General features: G+C 41.9%; 1 protein-coding gene across 1 annotated transcript; it reads left to right on the top strand.

The window, feature by feature from the left end:
* The first annotated feature begins 5,439 nt into the window (after positions 1-5,439).
* On the top strand, positions 5,440-19,181 carry LOC148145155 (5' exonuclease Apollo-like). The gene is made up of 3 exons (XM_087973397.1): positions 5,440-5,589; positions 15,876-16,058; positions 18,163-19,181. Exons 1-3 carry the CDS (start codon positions 5,502-5,504, stop codon positions 19,179-19,181), a joined length of 1,290 nt encoding a protein of 429 aa, XP_087829523.1. The 5' UTR covers positions 5,440-5,501.
* The last annotated feature ends 1,794 nt before the right edge of the window (positions 19,182-20,975 follow it).

Raw genomic sequence — 20,975 nt, 5'->3', positions numbered from 1 at the left:
ACAAAGTTAAAAGTCACATAACACCAAGTTACAGACAAACAGGTTTAATTGGAAGCACACTAGCTTTCGGAGCGCCGCTCCTTCATCAGGTGATAGTGGAGGGCTCGATTCTAAGGCACAGAATTTATGGCAAAAATTTACAGTGTGACGTAACTGAAATTATACATTGAAAAATACCTTGATTGTCTGTTGAGTTTTTCATCTGTTCAAATACCATGATAGTTTCACTTCCTTCATGTGTAAATCACAAAACCTTTGTTTTAAAAGTTGCATTCTCAGGTTAGCTGTAACAATGGGTGTTAGCTAGACAATATGTTGAAGGTGTTACCCCCCTGTGTTTTCTGTCTATGCCATGAATGGCTCCTTCTCCCTGTATTCCATGAGATTGAACTTTGCTAACCAGGGTCCCCTGGGGAACCTTGTCGAACGCCTTACTGGAGTCCACATAGATAATGTTCACTGCTCTGCCGTCATCAATCCTCTTTGTTAGTTCTTCAAAATACTCAATCAAGTTTGTGAGACATGATTTCCCATGCTCAAAGCCATGTTGACTATCCGTAATCAGTCCTTGCCTGTCCAAATACATGTACATCCTGTCCCTCAGGATTCCCTCCAACTACTTGCCCACCACTGAAGTCAGGCTCACTGTTCAATTGTTCCCTGGCGTGTCCTTATCACCCTTCTTAAACAGTGGCACCATGTTAATCAAATTCTAGCACCTCACTTGTGACCATTGATAATACAAACATCTCAGTTAGAGGCCCAGCAATCACCTCCTTAGCTTCCCACAGAGTTCTAGGATACACCTGATCTGATCCTGGGGATTTATCCACTTTTATGTGTTTCAAGACATCCAGCATTTCCTCCTCTGTAATATGGGCATTTTTCAAGATCTCACCATCTATTTCCCTACGTTCTGTAAGCACTGATGCAAAATACTCATTTAGTGGCACCTCCATTTCCTGCCGCCTTGCTGATCTTTGAGGGGCCCTATTCTCTCCCTAATTATCCTTTTGTCCTTAATGTATTTGTAAAAACCCTTTGGATTCTCCTTAACTCTATTTGCTAAAGCTATTGCCCTCCTGATTTCCCTCTTAAGTTTACTCCTACTGCCTTTATGCTCTTCTCAGGATTCCCTTGATCTACCTTGTCTATGCCTGACATATGCTTCCTTCCTTTTCTTAACCAAATCCTTAATTTCTTGAGTCATCCAGCATGCCCTACATCTACCAGCCTTCCCTTTCACCCTGACAGGAATATAATGTCTCTGGATTCTTGTTATCGCATTGCTGAAGGCTTCCCATTTTCCAACTGTCCCTTTTCCTGTGAATATCTGTCCCCAATCAGCTTTTGAAAGTTGTTGCCTAATACCATCAAAAGTGGCCTTCCTCCAATTTAGAACTTCAACTGTGAGATCTGGTCTATCCTTTTCCATCATTATTTTAAAACTAATAGAATTATGGTCACTGGCCCCAAAGTGCTCCCCCACTGACACCTCAGTCACCTGCCCTGCCTTATTTCCCAAGAGTAGGTCAAGTTTAGCACCTTCTCTCGTCGATGCATCCACTTATTGAATCAGAAAATTTTCTTGTGCATGCTTAACAAATTCCTCTCCATTTAAACCCTTAACACTATGGTCCCAGTCTATGTTTGGAAATTTAAAATCTCCTATCATACCCCTACCCTGTTTTGGGACCACTGCTGTTTGTCATTTTTATAAATGACTTAGAAGCAGGTGGATGGATTAGTAAATTTGCAAACGACACTAAAGTCGGTGGAGTAGTGGACAGCTTGGAAAAATGTTACAGGTTGCAGGGGGACTTGGATAAACTGCAGAATTGGGCTGAGAGATGGCAAATGGAGTTTAATGCAGCTAAATGTGAAGTGATGCACTTCGGGAAGAATAATAGGAAGGTAGAGTACTGGGTCAATGGAAAGATTCTTGGTAGTGTGGATGTGCAGAGGGATCTTTGGAGTCCATGTACATAGATCCCTGAAAGTTGCCACCCAGGTGGATAGTGCTGTTAAGAAGGCATACGGTGTGTTAGGTTTCATTCGTAGAGGGATTGAGTTCTGGAGCTGCAATATCATGCTGCAACTATATAAAACGTGTGTACAGTTCTGGTCACCATATTTCGGGAAGGATGTGGAAACATTGGAAAAGGTGCAAAGGAGATTTACCAGGATGTTGCCTGGTCTGGAGGGAAGGTCTTATGAGGAAAGGCTGAGAGACTTGGGTCTCTTCTCATTGGAAAGAAAAAGGCTAAGAGGGGATTTGATAGAGACACACAAGATGATCAGAGGATTAGACAGGGTAGACAGTGAAAGTCTTTTTCTTAGGATGATGACGTCAGCTTGTACAAGGGGGCATAACTACACAATGAGGGGTGATAGATTTAAGACAGATGTCAGAGGCAGGTTCTTTACGCAAGAGAGTGGTAAGGGCATGGAATGCCCCACCTGCTAATGTAGTCAACTCAGCCACATTAGGGAGATTTAAACAATCTTTAGATAAGCACATGGATGATGATGGGATAGTGTGGGGGGACGAGCTGAGAATAGTTCACAGATCGGCACAACATCGAGGGCCGAAGGGCTTGTTCTGCGTTGTATTGTTCTATGTTCGATAACTACTCTATTATTCTTACAGACAACTGAGTTCTCCTTACAAATTTGTTTCTCAATTTCCTGCTCACTATTAGGGGGTCTGATAATGCAATCCCAATAAGGTGATCATCTCTCTCTTATTTCTCAGTTCAACCCAAACAACTTCTCTGGATGTATTTCCGGGAATATCCTCCTCCAGTACAGCTGTAATGCTATCTTTTTTTCAAAAACGCCACCCTCCCTCCTCCCTGCCTCCCAAACTGTCCTTCTTGTAACATTTGTATCCTGAAAAGTTAAGCTGCCAGTCCTGTCCATCCCTGAGCCACATTTCAGTAATTGCTATGATATCCCAGTCCCATGTTCCTGACCATGCCCTGAGTTCATCTGCCTTCCCAGTTAGGCCTCTTGCATTGAAATAAATGCAGTTTAATTTATCATCCCTACCTTGTTCTCTGCTTTGTCCCCGCCTGCCTTGACTGTTTGACTCACCCCTTTTCTCAAATGTACTGGTCTCAGATTGATGTCCTTCTTAACTATCTCCCTGGGTCCCACCCCCCCACCCTCCCCACCTTACTAGTTTAAATCCTTCTGAGCAGCTCTAGCAAATCTTCCTGCCAGTATATTAGTCCCCTTCCAATTCAGGTGCAATCCATCCTTCTTGTATAGGTCACTTCTACACCAGAAGAGATTCCAATGATCCAAAAATGTGATCCTTTCTCCCAAACACCAGCTCCTCAGCCATGCATTCATCTGCTCTGTCCTCCTATGCCTATCCTCCCTAGCTTGTGGCACCGGGAGTAATCCAGATATTACTACCCTCGAGGACCTCCTTTTTAAATTCCTGCCTAACTTTCTATATTCTCTCTTTAGAATCTCATCTTTGCCCTTCCTGTGTCATTTGTTCCAGTGTGTACAATGATCTCCTGCTGGTCCCTCATCCCCCGTGAGAACATTCTGCACCCTCTCTGAGATATCCTTGATCCTGGCACCTCGGGGGCAACACACCATTCTGATTTTTCACTGCTGGCCACAGAAATGTCTGTCTGGGCCTCTGACTAGAGAGTCCCCTAACACAATTGATCTCTTGGAACCTGATGTATCCCTCATTGGTTCTAATGCAATCTCGATTTCAGAAACCTGGCTGTTCGTGCTACATTCCCCTGAGAATCCATCACCCCCTATATTTTCCAATGCAGTATACTTGTTTTAAATGGGGACAGCCACAGAAGAGTCTTACACTACCTGCCTACCTCTCTTACGTTTCCTGGAGTTAACCATCTATGTGACTGTATCTGCAACGTTTCTCCCTTCCTATAAATGCCATCCATCACATTCCCTTGCTCATGTAAATTCCTAATTGCCTCTAACTGTCTCTCCAATCGATCCATTCAATCTGGTAGGACTCTCAACCAATGGCATTTATTGCAGATATAATCCTCAGTAACACAAACTCTCCCTAAACTCCCACCTCTGACAAAAAGAGCATATCACTCTCCTGAGGACAGTTTTTGTTTCTTTCAGTCCACAGACTTAGAAAGTAGTACTGTTTTATTCTACTATAAGACACTGCACCAGGCTAACTTAATACTTATGCCTTATATTTTTAAATTTAATCAAGAGACATATCCCAATAAAACAGATAATCAAGAAAGATCCCATTCTACTCACTACTGCAAGCTTACTGTAAGGCCACACTTAAAAATATGCATTTATCTGTTTCTGTGCTATGACTTCTCCCAAACAAGTTCCTCCAAGATCAGTTGTGAATTTCAATGTTTGTTAATCTTCCCAGACGCACTCCGATGTCCACCAATACATGAATTCAAACAGCCACTCTCTCTCTCTCTCTGAATCTCCCCTGCACTGCCTGACCATGTGCTGCCTTTGTCTATTTCTCTCCCTTTTAAAAGTGCTGTTATTTTTACTTTCTTTTTCTCCAAAGTTCCAAAACACAGTAACAGCATATAACACACTTACTAATTCCAAGTTCCACCTTCCCTACCAAAAATGATTGACTTCCCCCTTTCTATTTCATTTCCAAATTGACTCCTTTAACACGTCAATATCCCCTGACTTGATCAGACAGGCCTTTTTGATTGCCTTGTTCTCTGTCATTGATTGGGTTCCCTCAGACTATTTTGAATTTCTCTTCTTACATCCTGTTCTTCACTTGATCCTGCATCCTTTCCACAAAATAACAGCCTCCAAACCTTTTCAAATTTTACCTTTTCCCTCTCTGGTTTGCCATTTGCTATAACTTACAGTTTTCCTAAACTCTATAATTGCTCAGACTTGCTGGCCAGTAATATCATTGTCACTTGATCCTCATAGGTCAAAACTGGCGTACTTTGATAGAACACCTGCACATGTTTTGAAGCTGAAATGTAACTGGTTTGGAAACTGTCCAGTACTGCACTATGAAATCGGCTTTGAGTCTTTGTTGTTTAAAGTTAGGCTATTTCTTCTTGGCAAAGTGCATGCATTATGATAATGTTGTTGAATTACTCCAACCAGTTCTAAACTGTTAATTACTCCTACATGTCACCTTATTCTTTTCTCAGTCTGTCCCCTTCTGCCTTTGTTTTACATTTTGAGTGGTCTACATCTTTGGACTAGGTCTGCCCAAAATAAAAAACATTTGTGTTGTTTCTGCCTCTAACTGACTTGTGTCCTGGCCTTTTCATCCCAGCTGCAATGACCTACCTCTCCCTTTAACCAGTATGGAACATTTTTGTTCTGTTCTCCCCCTTAAGCTGATTCATTTGTGAAATTTCATTATTTGCCTTGACCTGTTTGTTTTTATTTTTTTTTGTTAGTTGGATGAAATCTGGATCCACCCATTGGAGTTAGGGGAGAGCCACCTCCTATATCTTGATGAATTTGGGAAAGAGACGATGACTGTGACATTGATTGACAGCAATCACTGCCCTGGCTCCGTCATGTTTCTCTTTGAAGGTTATTTTGGCACAGTTCTGTATACAGGTATCTTCTAAACGTATGTTATGATCTATTCATTGTATTGTAGATTATTTACAAATGCATCTGTTTCAAGTCAACTTTATTTAATGTTGCTGAATGTGACACAAGGGACAATTTGGAGTTTGGGTTTTATTTGATCGTGCCATGTGAGTGACACTGGCTGGCCAATATTTATTGCCCTTTCCCAATTGCCCTGCAGAAGGTGGCAATGAACTGCCTTTTTCGGACTTCTTCAGTTTTTATGATGTAGGTATAACCACAATACTATGAGGGAGGGAGTTCCAGAATTGTGACCCAGTGAAGGTGAAGCAGTCATAGAAGTCATCAAGTCCAAGCATGATGTATGGCTTGGTGGGGAACTTACAGGTGGTTATGTTCCCATGCATCTGATGCCCTTGCCCTTCGAAGTGATAGAGGCTTGTGTTTGAAAGGCGCTTTTCAAGGAACCTCTGTGAGTACACAGAGATGATACACAGGCTGCCACTGTAGATGGTGGAGGGAGTGAAGGTTTATGGATGCCGTGCCAATCAAGGGAGCTGGTTTGTCATGAATGATGTTGAGCTTCTTGAGTGTTGTTGGAGCTGTACTCATCTAAGAAGGTGGAGAGTATTCTTCTCCTAACTTATGCCTTGTCAAAGGTGGACAGGCTTTGGTGAGTCAGGAGTTGAGCTACTTGCAGCATAGTATTTAGTCTCTGAACTGGTATTGTATCCACAGTACTTATATGGCTGGTCCAGTTCAGTTTCTGGTCAGTGATAACCATCCGGATATTAATATTGGGGGTTTCAGTGATGGTTTCAGAAGAATGTCATGGAAGGTGATTAGAGCCTCGCTTGTTACAGATGGTTATTGACTTGCATTTTGTGTGATGCACAGATCAACCCAAGCCTGGATGCTCTCCAGGTCTGACTAAATATGAATATGGGCTGTTTCATTACCTGAGGAGTCATGAATGTTGTTAAATATTGTACAATTATCTGTGAAAATGCTATTTCTGACTTTATGATGGAAACAGCTGAAGATGATTGCGCTTAGAACACTACTTTGAAGAACTGGCCTAGTGGCATTATCACTTGACTATGAATGCAGAGTTCCAGGTAATGTTCTGGGGGCCAAGCTTCTTGTTTGACAGAGAGCAGGATTTAAATTTAACCAAAATCTGGGATTAACAGTCTATTGATGACCATTAAACTGTTAGCAATTGTCAGAAAAACCCACTTAGTTCACCAACGTCCTTCAGGAAAGGAAATAAGACATCCTTACCTGGCCCACATGTGACTCCAGACCCACAACATTGTGGCTGTTTCTCAGCTGGACTATTAGGGAAGTGTAATATATACTGGCATAACCAGTGATGTCCTCGTTCCATTTAAAAAAAATTCTGCTGTAGCTGATGACCCACAGAACCTCATAGTTGTCCAGTTTTGAATTGCTGATCTGTTTAAAATGTATTACATTTAACTTGATGATGGTACCAGGCAACATGATGCAGTGTATCCCCAATTTGAGTTGGGACTTTACCTTTACAAGGACAATGCAGTAGTCACTTCTATCAGTATGGTCATGGATAGGTGAATCTGTGACAGCTTGATTGATGATTATCAGGTTGGGGAGACTTTCCCTTTTGTTGGTTTCCTCACCATCAGTGGCAAACCCATCAGACATGTCATAGAGTCCTAGGGATGTACAACACAGAACAGACCCTTCGGTCCAACTTGTCCATGCTGATCAGATATCCTAATTAATCCAGTTCCATTTGCCAGCACTTGGCCCATATCCCTTTAAACCCTTCCTATTGATACACCCATGCAGATACCTTTTAAATGTTGTGATTGTATCAGCCTCCACCACTTCCTCTGGCAGCTCATTCCATGCATGCACCACCCTTTGCGTGAAAACATTGTCCCTTAGGTCCCTTTGAAATCTTTCCCCTCTCATCTTAAACCTATTCTGTCCAGTTCTGGACTCCTCCAATTGAGGGGAAAGATCTTGTCTGTTTATTGTCTCCCATGTCCTTCATGATTTTATAAACCTCTGAGGTTATCCCTCAGCCTCGGATGCTCCAGGAAAAACAGCCTCAGCCTATTGAGTTTTGGCCGGCTCGGTTAGTAGGAGTGTTTCTGAGCCACTTCTGATAATGGACATTGAAGTCTGCCACCCAAGAGGACATTTCGTGTTCTTGCTACCCTCAGTGCTTTTCTAGTGATGGAAGAGTACTATTTAATTGGGGATGGAATGCACAGTGGTAGCCTGTAGTTGATGGTAATCAATAGGTTTCCTTGTTGATGTTGGACCCGATGCCTGGAGATTCCATAGAGTCTGGAATCAATGTTAAGGACTACCAAGATGGCAATTCCCTCCCCACACTAGGGATAGTTGTGGTGGGAGCTGGGACATGTAAAGTATGATTTTTGAGAGTATTACAATGTTAGGCCATGTTTGACTAGTCTGGGAGGCACCTCTTCCAATCTTGACATCCCCACATTTCAATAAGGAGGGTTTTGCAAGGTTGACAGTGCTGTGAATGATATTTTGCTTCCAGAGTACAGCCAGTTTCGTCCCTCTCTTACCTGGTTTGTACAACTCGGAGGCTTGCTGAGCAACTTCAAATGACATTTCAGTGTCAGTCATGTTGCTGTGGGTCTGAAGTTGTATCTATGTCCAATCTCCTCTGTTAGTGAGCCAGATGGACTTTTGTGACAATCGACAATGATTTCATGATCACTGTTAGATTGGTTTTTAATTCTTGGTGCATTAATTTAATTGTAATTCCCACAGTGACTATGATGGAATTGAACCCATGTTTCTCGGGAAACAGCCTCAACATAACCACTATGCCACCATCTCCATTGGTTAAAATTCCTAACTCAGCTACATTGAGATGGAATCATTAATTAGAGACTACTATTTTGCCATTTTGCAGAAGAAACCTAGGGAAAGACCTGAATGCCTCAAACCTGTTTGCCTTCTCTCCTGAGGCTGTCTGAAGTTAGACAAAATGAAACTTCCTAAAAATGCACAAATACTGTATTTATATTTTAAAGAAGTTTTATTTTGAAATCCGGTGGCTACAGATAGTTTTACTTTAAGAAACTTCAACTTTTATGTACTTCAAAAATGAAGATTCTTAGAATTCTAATTGAAGCTTTCAGAAGACCTTTTCTGGAGTGAACAAGCAAGATATTGAAGTTGCCACTCCCTTTTAGCTTGAGACTTGTTCAATTTGGTCAAACACAAGGGTGTGTTGTTATACTTCTCTATTACCCTTACGATAGAATGAAAATTCCAGTCCTTTTATTCATCTCAGCAGGGCTGGAAATTTAGTTTCCATGAATGGATTTTCTTGAAATTGTCTGGTTTAGCTGGCTGGACGGAAAAGAATTTGAGAGTGTACAGTGAAAAGGATGGAGCTGGATAGCATAGACGTAAATAAAAGGTAGATGAACAGTTACTTTAGATAGCAACATAGTCCCATTGTTGAAGAAGGGTAGCAGGGATAATCCAGGAAATTACAGGCCTGTGAGTCTCACACTAGTATTTGGGAAGTCATTGGAAAAGATTCCCAGGGACAAGATCTATACACATTTAGTAGCTAATGGACTTTTTAGCAATGGACAGCATGGTTTTTGCGCAGGGGAGGTCTTTCCTCACTAAATTAATCAAGGTTTTTGAGGAGGTGATGAAGGTGATTGAGGGAAAAGCGGTTGAATGTTGTCTACATGGACTTCCGTAAAGCCTTTGACAAGGTTCCTCGTGTCAGACTGGTACAAGAGGTGAGCTGGAAAACTGGATACAGAACTGGCTTAGTCATAGGGGACCGAGGATAGTGGTGGAAGGATGCTTTTCGGAATGGCGATTTGTGACTAATGGTCTTCCACAGGGATTAATGCTGGCACCTCTGCTGTTCGTGATCTATGTAAGTGATTTGGAGGAAAGCATAGCTAGTCTAATTAGTAAGTTTACAGACCAAACAAAGATTGGTGAAATTGCAGATAGTGAGGAGGATTGTCAGAGAATACAGTAGAATATAGATTAACTGGAGACCTGGGCAGAAAAATGGCAGACAGTGTTTAATCCGGACAAACGTGAGGTGATGCCTTTTGGAAGGTCAAGTACGGGTGGAACTTACACAGTGAATGGCAGAACCCTGAGGAGTATTGATATGCAGAGGGATCTAAGTGTGCAGGTCGACAGATCACTGAAGGTGGCAGTGCAGATAAATAAGGTGGTAAAATAGGCTTATGGCATGCTTGCCTTCATTGAAAGGACCATGGAGTATAGGGATAATCAAGTTATGCTGCAGAATTCTAGAACTTTAGTTAGGTCACACTTGGAATATTGCATCCAGTTCTGGTCACCACATTACCAGAAAGATGTGGATGTTTTGGAGAGGGTATAGAAAAGATTTACCAGAGTGTTTACTGGTATTGGGATTTTAACTATGAAGGAAGGTTGGATAGACTGGGTTTGTTTTCACTGGAACACAGGAGTTTGAGAAGTGACCTCACAGAAGTTTATAAGATTGTGAATGGCATGGATAGAGTGGAAAGTATGAGGCATTTTCCCAGGGTGGAGGGATCAATTGCTAGGGGACCCAGGTTCAAGGTGTTGCGGTGGTGGGGGGAGGAGTGGAGTTTAAAAGAGATATGGAGGCAAGTTTTTCAAAGAGTGGTGAGTGCCTGAAAAGTGTTGCCAGAGGAATTGGCGGAAGCAGACATAATGGAGCATTCAAGAAGCACCTGGACAAATAAGTGAATATGAAAGGAATAGAGGGCTATGGATCCAGTAAGTGCAGGCAGTTTTAGCATGGAAGGGCAAAATGTGTTGGCGCAGGCTTGGAAGGCTGAAGAGCCTATTCCTGTGCTGTATTGTTCTCCTTTGTTCTTGCTCGCGCATTCTTTTTCAGATCACTGCAGCTTTGAAAGTAATTGAGTGGCTTTGGTGAATCAAATTTTCCAGCATTGCTGGAATGTCAATGCAAGAAACCATGTCGAAAAGTTAGGGTATCCATCGCAGACTTTCTGCTCAGAAACGTGACGAGTTGATGGAAAGGAAAAAGTAACCAGTGAGCTGTGGCAGATTACAATACCCTGCAGCTTGATTTAACAAATATCGTCTTCCTTGTTCATTAAGGAATTACTTTTATTCAGTGATTAAGGAGCTCCACCTGGTGGCTCAGCAGGCCACTGCACTGAGTGATGTGGCATTTGCTTGATGCTCCAGTCTGTGTTCAGTTAGCTGATCTCAACCAGTCAAATTGCTGGAGTTTTATAAGAGACATTTTCCCATTGGCTGTACAGGGGAAAGCCAGCACTCCTTCCCCCTGCCTAACCCTCACCCTGTAAACGCACGTATTTGATTTTTGGCTTTGAACATGATTTGGCTTGATGGTGATGCCCCCCATGGTCAAATAGCTGGATTGCTTCACAGCCTGGAGTGACTGGTCAGTTGAGTCAATAACTGGAAGACAAGCAATTACTGTCCAAAAAGACAAGTCAGAGCATGACTGTGGGATTAAATGAAAAGACTTAAGGAAGGTGATATTTACCTTAAAAAGAAAGCTGGTAACTTTTTTTTACTTTACAAATGGTACACAGCTAAATAGAGTGAAATATTTTCACTTAAGACAACTGATGTTTCCTAGTTTTGTTTCAGTTTTTCTTTTAAAAGTAATATTCCACATCCATTTAAAAATCTTTTATGGTTCCTGTTTTCACCACTTTTTGGTAGGATATTTCTTTATTTGCTTTAGCAATTCTTGTACGTAAAAATAACTTGTCTCTTGCATGGTTATTTTAACTTGTGCCCTATTAATGCAAGTTTGTTGACTAGTGCAAATAGCTTATAATGGAATTGTAAACATATTTTATCATTTTTAATGTCTCTATTTGATCACCTCTTTACTTTCTTTCCTTTTATGTTGTCTGTACTTATTTCCGAAGCCCCTCATCTGTGGTGTTACCTCTTTCCTCTCCATCATTTCTCCCATTGCACTTCTGGAAGTAAGGGGCATGGGACATATTGGCTCAGATCCTTCAATCTCTGGCTTACCAGAGATCAGGTATACAACCTGACCTGCGTTTTGGGATCATTAGGAAGTCCCAGTATGACCTCTGTAGAACTTGCTCAGAAAAATTAAATTCCAGATAGGTAATTCCCTGCTGTCCAGGTTATATGCAAAACTGTAGTTTTGTTCCAATGTTATTTGTCCAGGTGCTTTCCCAGGAAATGTTGGGCAAAGGAATAGTCATCTGAGTAACTTCTGGGTAACTAAGATAACTATGCCCATACATTTCCATGGTGTAACCCGCATACCTGCTCACCTATTCACCAACATTCACACTGAGCATTTCATTTAACCTGCGACAGCTAGTGACATCAAAAAAGGAATGTGCTGCTGGAATCCAAAGGGAGTATGAGAAATGAAATAAGTCGAAGGCTGCTATAGATAGGAAGAGGAGCAAGTCAAATAGTCAGGGCAGGCTAGAGCAAGGCAGAGCACGAGGCTAGACTGATAAATTGCATTTACTTCAATGCAAGAGGCCGGACAGGTAAGGCGGTTGAACTCAGGGCATGGTTGGGAACATGGGACTGGATACCTTTGCTGTCACAGAAAAGTGGTTCAGGGAAGGGCAGCACTGGCAGCTGAAAGCTGCGGGATATAGATGCTATATGAAGGATTGAAGGGGGGGGGGCAAGAAAGGAGGGGGAGTGGCAATTTTGGTTAATTATAACATTTGGGATGTACTTGTGGAGAATACTCCTGAGATTAAGTCCAGTGGAGTTATATGTGGAACTGACACATAAGAAAGGGTGATCTTCCCATTGGGATTGTACTGTCGGCTCTCCCCAAGAGTCAGCAGGAAATTGAGAAGCACATTTGTAAGGAGATCTTTGATAGGGTTGTAATTGTAAGGGATCTTAACTTTCCAGACATAGACTAGGACTGCCATTGTATCAAGGGCTTGGATGGAGAGGAATTTAAGTGTGTACAAGAGCATTTTCCGATTCAGTGTGTGGATACCTAGAGAGAAGGAACAAAAGTTGACCTTCTCTAAGGAAATAAGGCAGCGCAAGTGACTGAGTGGGGGAGCACTTTGGGACGAGTGATCATAATTCTATTAGTTTTAGAATAAAGGAAAAGGATAGACCTGATTAAAAAGTTAATGTTCTAAATTAGTAGAAGGCCAATTTTGAGGGTATTAGGCAGGAACTTTCAAAAGCTCATAAGGAGAAGCTATTCACAGGTAAAGGGATGTTTGGAAGATTGGAGGCCTTAAAAAATGTGCTCGTGGGAGTCCAGAGTAGGTATATTCCTGTTCGTGTGAAGGGAAGTATAAGGAATGCTGAATGACTAGAGGATGACTCGAGAAATTGACACTCTGGTCAAGAAAAGAGAGGAGGCTTATAGTCAGTGTAGACAGCTGGGATCGAGTGAATCCCTATAGACTCTAGGGGCAGTCAGAGTATACTCGAGGAAAATCAGGAGAGCAAAAAAGTGACATGAAAAAGCTTTGGCAAATAGGCTTAAGGAGAATCCAAAGAGATTCTACAAATACATTAAGGGCAAAACAGTAACAAGGGTGGGAATAGAGCCCCTTAAGAATCAACAAGGCCATTGACGTGCGGAAACACTGAAGATGGGTGAGGTACTGAATGAGCACTTTGTCAGTATTTTACTGTGGAGGAGGATATGGAAGCTAGAGAACTTGAAGAAATAAATAGTGATATCTTGAAAAGTGTCCATATTACAGAAAAGGTGGTGCTGGATGTCTTAAAATGCATAAAGGTGGATAAATCCCCAGGATCTGATCAGGTGTATCCTATAATTTTATGGGAAGCTAGGGAAGTGATTGCTGGGCTCCTTGCTGAGATATTTATATCATTGATAGCCACAGGTGAGGTGCTGGAAGACTGGAGATTGGCTAATGTGGTGCCACTACTTAAGAAAAGTGGTAAGGTAAAGCCAGGGGCCGAAAGATTGGTGAGCCTGATGTCAATGGTTGGTAAGCTATTCTGAGGAACAGGATTTGCATGTATATGGAAAGGCAAGGATTGGTGAGAGGATAGTCAACATGGATTTGTGTGTGGGAAATTGTGTCTCACTAACTTAATTGAGTTTTTGAAGTGACAAAGAAGATTGACAAAGGCAGAACATTGAACATGGTCTATATGGACTTCAGCAAGATGTTTGACAAGGTTCTGCTTTGTAGATTGATTGATTAGCAAGGTTAGGTCATGTGGAATCCAGGGATAGCTAGCCATTTGGATACAAAATTGGCTTGAAGGGAGGATAAGGAGGTTGGTGGTAGAGTCATAGAGTCATAGAGATGTACAGCAGGGAAACAGACCCTTCGGTCCAACCTGTCCATGCTGACCAGATATCCCAACCCAATCTAGTCCACGCCGACCAGCACCCGGCCCATATCCCTCCAAACCCTTCCTATTCATATACCCATCCAGATGCCTCTTAAATGTTGCAATTGTACCAGCCTCCACCACATCCTCTTGCAGCTCATTCCATACACGTACCACCCTCTATGTGAAAAAGTTGCCCCTAGGTCTCTTTTATATCTTTCCCCTTTCACCCTAAACCTATGCCCTCTAGTTCTGGACTCCCCGATCCCTTTGTCTATTTATCCTATCCATGCCCCTCATAATTTTGTAAACCTCTATAAGGTCACCCCTCAGCCTCTGACGCTCCAGGGAAAACAGCCCCAGCCTGTTCAGCCTCTCCCTATAGCTCAGATCCACCAACACTGGCAACATCCTTGTAAATCTTTTCTGAACCCTTTCAAGTTTCACAACATCTTTCCAATAGAAAGGAGACCTGAATTGCACATAATATTCCAACAGTGGCCTAACCAATGTTCTGTACAGCCACAACATGACCTCCCAACTCCTGTACTCAATACTCTGACCAATAATGGAAAACATACCAAATGCCTTCTTCACTATCCTATCTACCTGCGACTCCACTTTCAAGGAGCTATGAACCTGCACTCCAAGGTCTCTTTGTTCAGCAACACTCCCTAGGACCTTACCATTAAGTGTATAAGTCCTGGTAAGATTTGCTTTCCCAAAATGTAGCACCTCGTATATATCTGAATTAAACTCCTTCTGCCACTTCTCAGCCCATTGGCCCATCTGGTCCAGATCCTGTTGTAATCTGAGGTAACCCTCTTTGCTGGTAGAGGGTTGTTTTTCACGCTGGAGGTCTTGTACCCGCAGTATGCTGCAAGAATCAGTGCTGGGTCCACTACATTTTGTCACTTATATAAATGATTTGGATGTGAGTAGGGAGGAATGGTTAGTAAGTTTGCAGATGATACTAAAATTGGTGGTGTAGTATGCAGTGAAGAAGGTTATCTCAGAGTATAACAGGACCTTGATCCGATGGGCTGTGGAGTGGCAGATAGAGTTTAATTTAGGTAAGTGTGAGGTGTTGCTTTTAGTAAGGCATATCAGGGCATGACTTGTAGGGCCCATGGGAGTGTTGCTGGGCAAAAAGACATTCAGGTTCATATTCGCTTGATGGTGGAGTCACTGGTAGACAAGGTGGTGAAGAAAGCGTTTGGTACGATTGCCTTAATTGGTCAGTGCATTGAGTATAGCAGTTGTGTTGTTATGTTGCGGCTATACAGGGCATTGGTTGGGCCATGTTTGGAATACTGCTTTCAATTCCGGTCTCCCTGCTGTGAGAAAGCTGCTGTTAAACTTGAAAGGGTGTAGAAATGATTTACAAGGATGTTGCTGGGGTTGGAGGATTTGAGCTATGGAAGGAGACTAAGTAGACTGAGGCTATTCTCCATGTAGTTTAGGAAGATGAGGGGTGATCTTTTAGAGGTTTATAAAATCATGAAGAGCAGATGGGTGGGGTGAATAGCTTTCCTCAGAGTAGGGGAGTCCAAACCTAGAGGCCATAGGTTTAAGATGAGATGGGAAAGATTTAACATGACCTAAGGAACAACTTCTTCACACACAGGGTGGTGCGTGTAAGGAATGAGCTGCCAGAGGAAGTGGTGGAGGCTGGTACAATAACAGCATTTAAAAGGCATCTGGATGGGTCAATGAGGAGGAAGGGTTTAGAGGGATATGGGTCAGATGCTGGCAAATGGGACTAGATTAATTTTGGGTATCTGGTCAGAATGGACAAGTTGGACTGAAGTGTCTGTTTTGGTGCTGTACAACTCTGTGACTCTGAGATATGTGCAATATACAAAAACTAAGGGATGCTGAAAATCAGCCAGAGAACATTGATGGAGATTTTGATTTTATTTTTTATATAGCGGATTTCCGTTACACACCTGTGATGTTCACCCATCCACCACTGAACACAGAAAGAAGGATAGATCTCCTGTATCTAGACAATACAAACTGTGACCCCGAGTCCATGGTGCCTTCCCGTCAAGAAGCTACTGATGAGATCAAAGCAATAATCAACGCTCACCTGGAGCACAATGTAGTCATTGGTAAGAATGTGGCAAATCTTATTTTTCCTACTACTTGCCTCAATTTAAAAAGCTCAGCCCCTTTCCTGGAGTCGTTATTGTGTTAATAAAATATAAGAATATGGTGAAACTTGATGGCTTATTCGGGTGTGAATATCTGTGCTACTAGGATAGGCACAGAATGCATACGTGAAGGGAGACATCATTTTTCTCACATACTTTTTCCATATTCAGCTAAGTTTTGAACCTTCTTACTGCTAGTTTCGTTTACATGTGCTGGCTGGACTGTCTGCTCTGGCATTGTCTGGGAGCCAGCCCACAGCTGACAGCATTGCCAGTGAGATCACTGAGACCAGTTGTGGAATTATTCCTGGCTTGACTGACTTTCTTCAGCTGAGGTGAGATAAAGGTAGAATAATTTAGCATAGATTTAAAAAATCTGAGCAGACCTGTCTGTGACTAAGATTTATTTCTGTGTAGTGTTATTGTGGATTGTGTGGAAGAAGTGATTGATGCTGGAAAATAAAAGGTTTGCTGTAGGCCTGTCACTGTCTGACTTGGCACATCACAGACAGCATCTTGTTGGGATTGATAACCTCAATCTCCAAATGGTAGCTCATTTAAATGTTAAAAAGCTGCATATAACTGTTAATAAATTTAGAAAGAATTGCATGTGGAGAGTATCAAGCAATAATGTAAAACTGTGTCACAAATAAAATTTTACTATTCAGTTATTTGATAGGTAGCTATGGCATGATTGGATAAGCAAGGGTTCCTGCTACTGATCTACAGCTGATTATATTACTGTTGGAAAATATGTGTGAGAACATCTGGGTAAAAACTAAATTTAGATTGTGTCCCCAGATCATCATAGCCAAAGAGCTAGATTTTGTGGAGGCAGCAAGAATCCTGAGCCAAAGGTGGTTAGGCAGGAAACAGTCTATCTCCTCGAACTGCTGGACAATCGCCAGTCAGACAACTCAGTCGCATGACCACGAGCTGTGGTTGCTTATAATGCAGGGTGGAGACCTGATGCTGACAGGAAACATGTTTCCACTGATGGGTGAGTGCCGAGGACATAGCTTAAAAATACGGAGTAGACCATTTAGGACAGAGATGAGGAGAAACTTCTTCACCCAGAGAGTGGTGGCTGTGTGGAATGCTCTGCCCCAGAGGGCAGTGGAGGCCCAGTCTCTGGATTCATTTAAGAAAGAGTTGGATAGAGTTCTCAAAGATAGTGGAATCAAGGGTTATGGAGATGAGGCAGGAACAGGATACTGATTAGGAATGATCAGCCATGATCATGTTGAATGGCGGTGCAGGCTCGAAGGGCTGAATGGCCTACTCCTGCACCTATTGTCTATTGAAGCATGGAGAAGAAATGTGAATAACCACAAATCTGAGTGCTGGAGAGGATACTACTCCAAGAAGACTGGGGATGTGTGGGCAGCCTTCTGTCACCCTCACTTTTGTTGCATAAGACAGTGCTTCTTTCCCCCTCCCCCCCAAATAACAGTCGTACATTCTTCTTTCTGATGGAAGTGAAAGGTCAACTCCTTATATTCCACCACACATGGACTGACTGCTCAAGTGGGATACTACAAGGTATGCTGAATCTTTAAAGTTGCTCTCTAGTATCAGCTGGTGACTTCAGAAAGTGGAAGAATGTTGGAAAGATTTTGTTTTTTTTGCAATGAAATCTTTTGTTAGTTGTCAAGTTCTGAAGATATGAGTTTGCACATTATACTTCCCAGACTTTAGGTGACCTCACAGGAAAAAATAGTTCAGTACTGAATCACTGAATTGTTGCAGAGCAGGAGGCGGCCATTAGGCCTGTTGTTTGCATCACTTTTAGAATGCACTTAGTACCATTCCCTCACTTTCTCACCAAATTTTGTTCTTTTCAGATATTAATATAAGTCCCTTTTTGAATGTCACAATCAAACCTGCCTCCACCATTTCCTTGTGCTGTGCGTTCTCGATCTTAACTCCTTGCTGTCTGAAGAAGTTCTCCTCTGGTCTCCATGGCTTGCTTTGCCAATTACCTTAAATTTGCCATCTCATTCATTATCCTCTATCACTAGGATCGGTTTTCCCTTTTCTCCTCTGTCCTGGCCCCTTATAGTTTTGAAAGCATCTATCAAATCTACTCTCAATCTTATTGCTATTATCCCCACAAGCCGAAAAATAAGAGTCTGCCACAAAGATGTGCATGTGGTTCCCTATTCAGATCACTCCTCGTTTCAGGAATTGCAAGAGTTTGTGGCCAGATTGAAACCTTGTACTATTATCCCTGTGGTGAAAACTAAGGCATGTGAGGCATACTTCTGTCAATACCTCAGTCCAATTGATGATTTAAAGCAAATCCAAGTTCCAGAAACACTAAAAGAATGTATGCAGAAGAAGGCAAAATGCAAAAAAATGCTCATTCACCCGAATACAAGACTAAGATCTCTGGTTATTCCGAAAGGTGTCATGTTTGAGTCACCAGAAAAACTGCAACAAGACTACACCAGTAAAAACAAATTGTGTATAGAAAGATCAAGTTCTGACAGCAATAAGGAGGCATTCCAAAATAATGACAAAATACTGGTACCACCAAAGCAAGTCTGGCAAGACTTGACTGAAGACAGCAATCTGAGTGCAGGGAAGAGTATTGATATTAAGGATAAATTGTATGAAGAAAATATCAACAGAATTCTAGTGCCAGTGAAACAAAAAATAAGAGTTCCCTTATTCAAAGAGCAGAAATCCAAAGTTCCTTTATTTGGGATACCTGTAAGGGCAAGACAAGCTTCTTTGCTGAACTGGTACCAAGATGGGAAATCTGCACATCATTATTTAGCAAAGCAACCAACTAGAAACAGCAATCCAAAACATCACCTGTCTCATAGGCTATCACCACTGAATGCAAGCACATCATTGACAGCAAACGGGCCTTCTTCGCCATCAGATACTTGTGTGGGACAAGAGAATGGAGAGCAACATAAATTTGAACAAATTGTGTCTGTTTCCATTTCGCATGCTGGCAAGACCTGCAAAAGTAAACAAAGTTTAACTGGTGAAAACTGTATGACTTCAGTGCAGAGTTGGTGTTATGTCAGTCTGAAATCTTTTGATGCTATTGTTCTCTTAATATTTTAAGAGAAAGTATAAAACACATTAACAAATGCAGCAAAGCTCAGCACTTGCAAATTGTCAAACTTTGTAGGGGAATTTGTGTTCTTCCACTGAACTTTGATTCTTGTTTATCAAAGTAGAAGATAACTTTGGAAACATTTACCATTCTGAATTGAAAATTTTAACAACAAGTTAACATGGCCAATTCACCTAACCTGCACATCTTTGGCCTGTGGGAGGAAACTGGAGCACCCGCAGGAAACCCATGCAGACAGTGGGAGAATGTGTAAACTCCACACAGATAGTCACCCAAGACTGGAATCGAACTTGGGACCCTGGTGCTGTGAGGCAGCAGTGCTAACCACTGAGCCACCATGCTGCCCCAAGATTAGATTTCCTACAGTATGGAAACAGGCCCTTTGGCCTAACAAGTCCACACTGAGCCTCTGAACAGTAACCCACCCAAACCCATTCCCCTACCCTATATGCATCTAACACTATGGGCAATTTAGCATAGCCACTTCACCTGACCTGCACATCTTTGGATTGTGGGAGGAAACCCACGCGGACACAGGGAGAATGTCAAAATGTCACACAGACAGTTGCCTGAGGCAGAAATTGAACCTGAGTCCCTCGCGCTGTAAGGTAGCAGTGCTAATCACTGAGCCACCATTGTGTGATAATATGTTGTATTATCAAATTTTATAATGTCTGTGTGTACTACTGATGACCAATTTCAAACAAAAATGAGAATTGCAAAATCCTAAAACTTGTTTTTATTTGCAGAACTGCTTATAATCAAAATACAAACAACAGAAAATGTATTCTAAAACACTGGTGACGTCCATTAGTTTTGACAGTAGATTTCAATGACACTTGCTTTGGTCCTGATTATTGTTCCATCCCGATGAGATTGGAAACGTGGTTCAGTAAGTCGAAATTTTTTTTTGTTGTTGTTTATATTTGTAGCCTGTTGAAAATAGTTGCAATGTGAGTGTAACTTGGTGAATGTTTGTCGGCAAGGTTATGGAGCGATTCTAAATTGTGAAAACTAACCATTGTTAAGTGTAAACTTGGCGACAACCATTTTCTTTGCAAAGCTTTTAGTTTTCTCCATAAAATTTTCTTTTGTTAATGTTGTGCTTTGGTCAGTTTTAACTGTATCGTTATACCAAGAATCAAGTGCCCTCTGTAATCCCATTTTTTTTTGCTGTCTCATTTTTTGGTGTTAGTATTCCATTCTGTATTCTCACATTCATCGTGAATTTGTTTGTGTTTTTCCTTCATCAAATCCTTTCAGTGGCCTGTACATGGTTTAAAGTTCTTGAAAGTTCAACTTTTTTCCACAGTTAACACTGATATTTAACAGCGACAACCAAAGCACGTGCTTCCTCAAACCTCAAGGGGTGACAAACACATAACCTCAACACCAAGGAGAGGGAAGCACTGAAATCACTAAGAAACGATAAGAACATAATCATACTACCAGCAGACAAAGGCAGAATGACGGTCATCCTGGACAAAGCAGAGTACACCCAAAAAGCACAACAACTACTTGCAGATACCAACACCTACCAAAAGAGGGAGTTTGACCCCACCTCACAGCTCACCAATAGGATAAATAACACACTGAGGAACCTACAGAAAAACGGACAGATAACCAGGTTTGACCTACAAAGAATGAAACCTGAAAGCAACAACCCCCAGATTCTATGGATTACCTAAAGTGCACAAACCAGACATCCCACTCAGACCCATAGTATCACTACCAGGGACACCATCACACAAACTGGCGAAAGAACTACAGCAGAAACTGAA

The sequence above is a fragment of the Chiloscyllium plagiosum genome, unplaced genomic scaffold, assembly GCF_037043375.1.
Source record: "Chiloscyllium plagiosum isolate Xiang-an unplaced genomic scaffold, Cpla_swu_hap1 HiC_scaffold_26, whole genome shotgun sequence".
In the NCBI taxonomy this organism is placed as follows: Eukaryota; Metazoa; Chordata; class Chondrichthyes; order Orectolobiformes; family Hemiscylliidae; genus Chiloscyllium; species Chiloscyllium plagiosum.
Note: the sequence above shows the minus strand (reverse complement) of the source record. Positions and strands in the feature narration are given on the sequence as shown.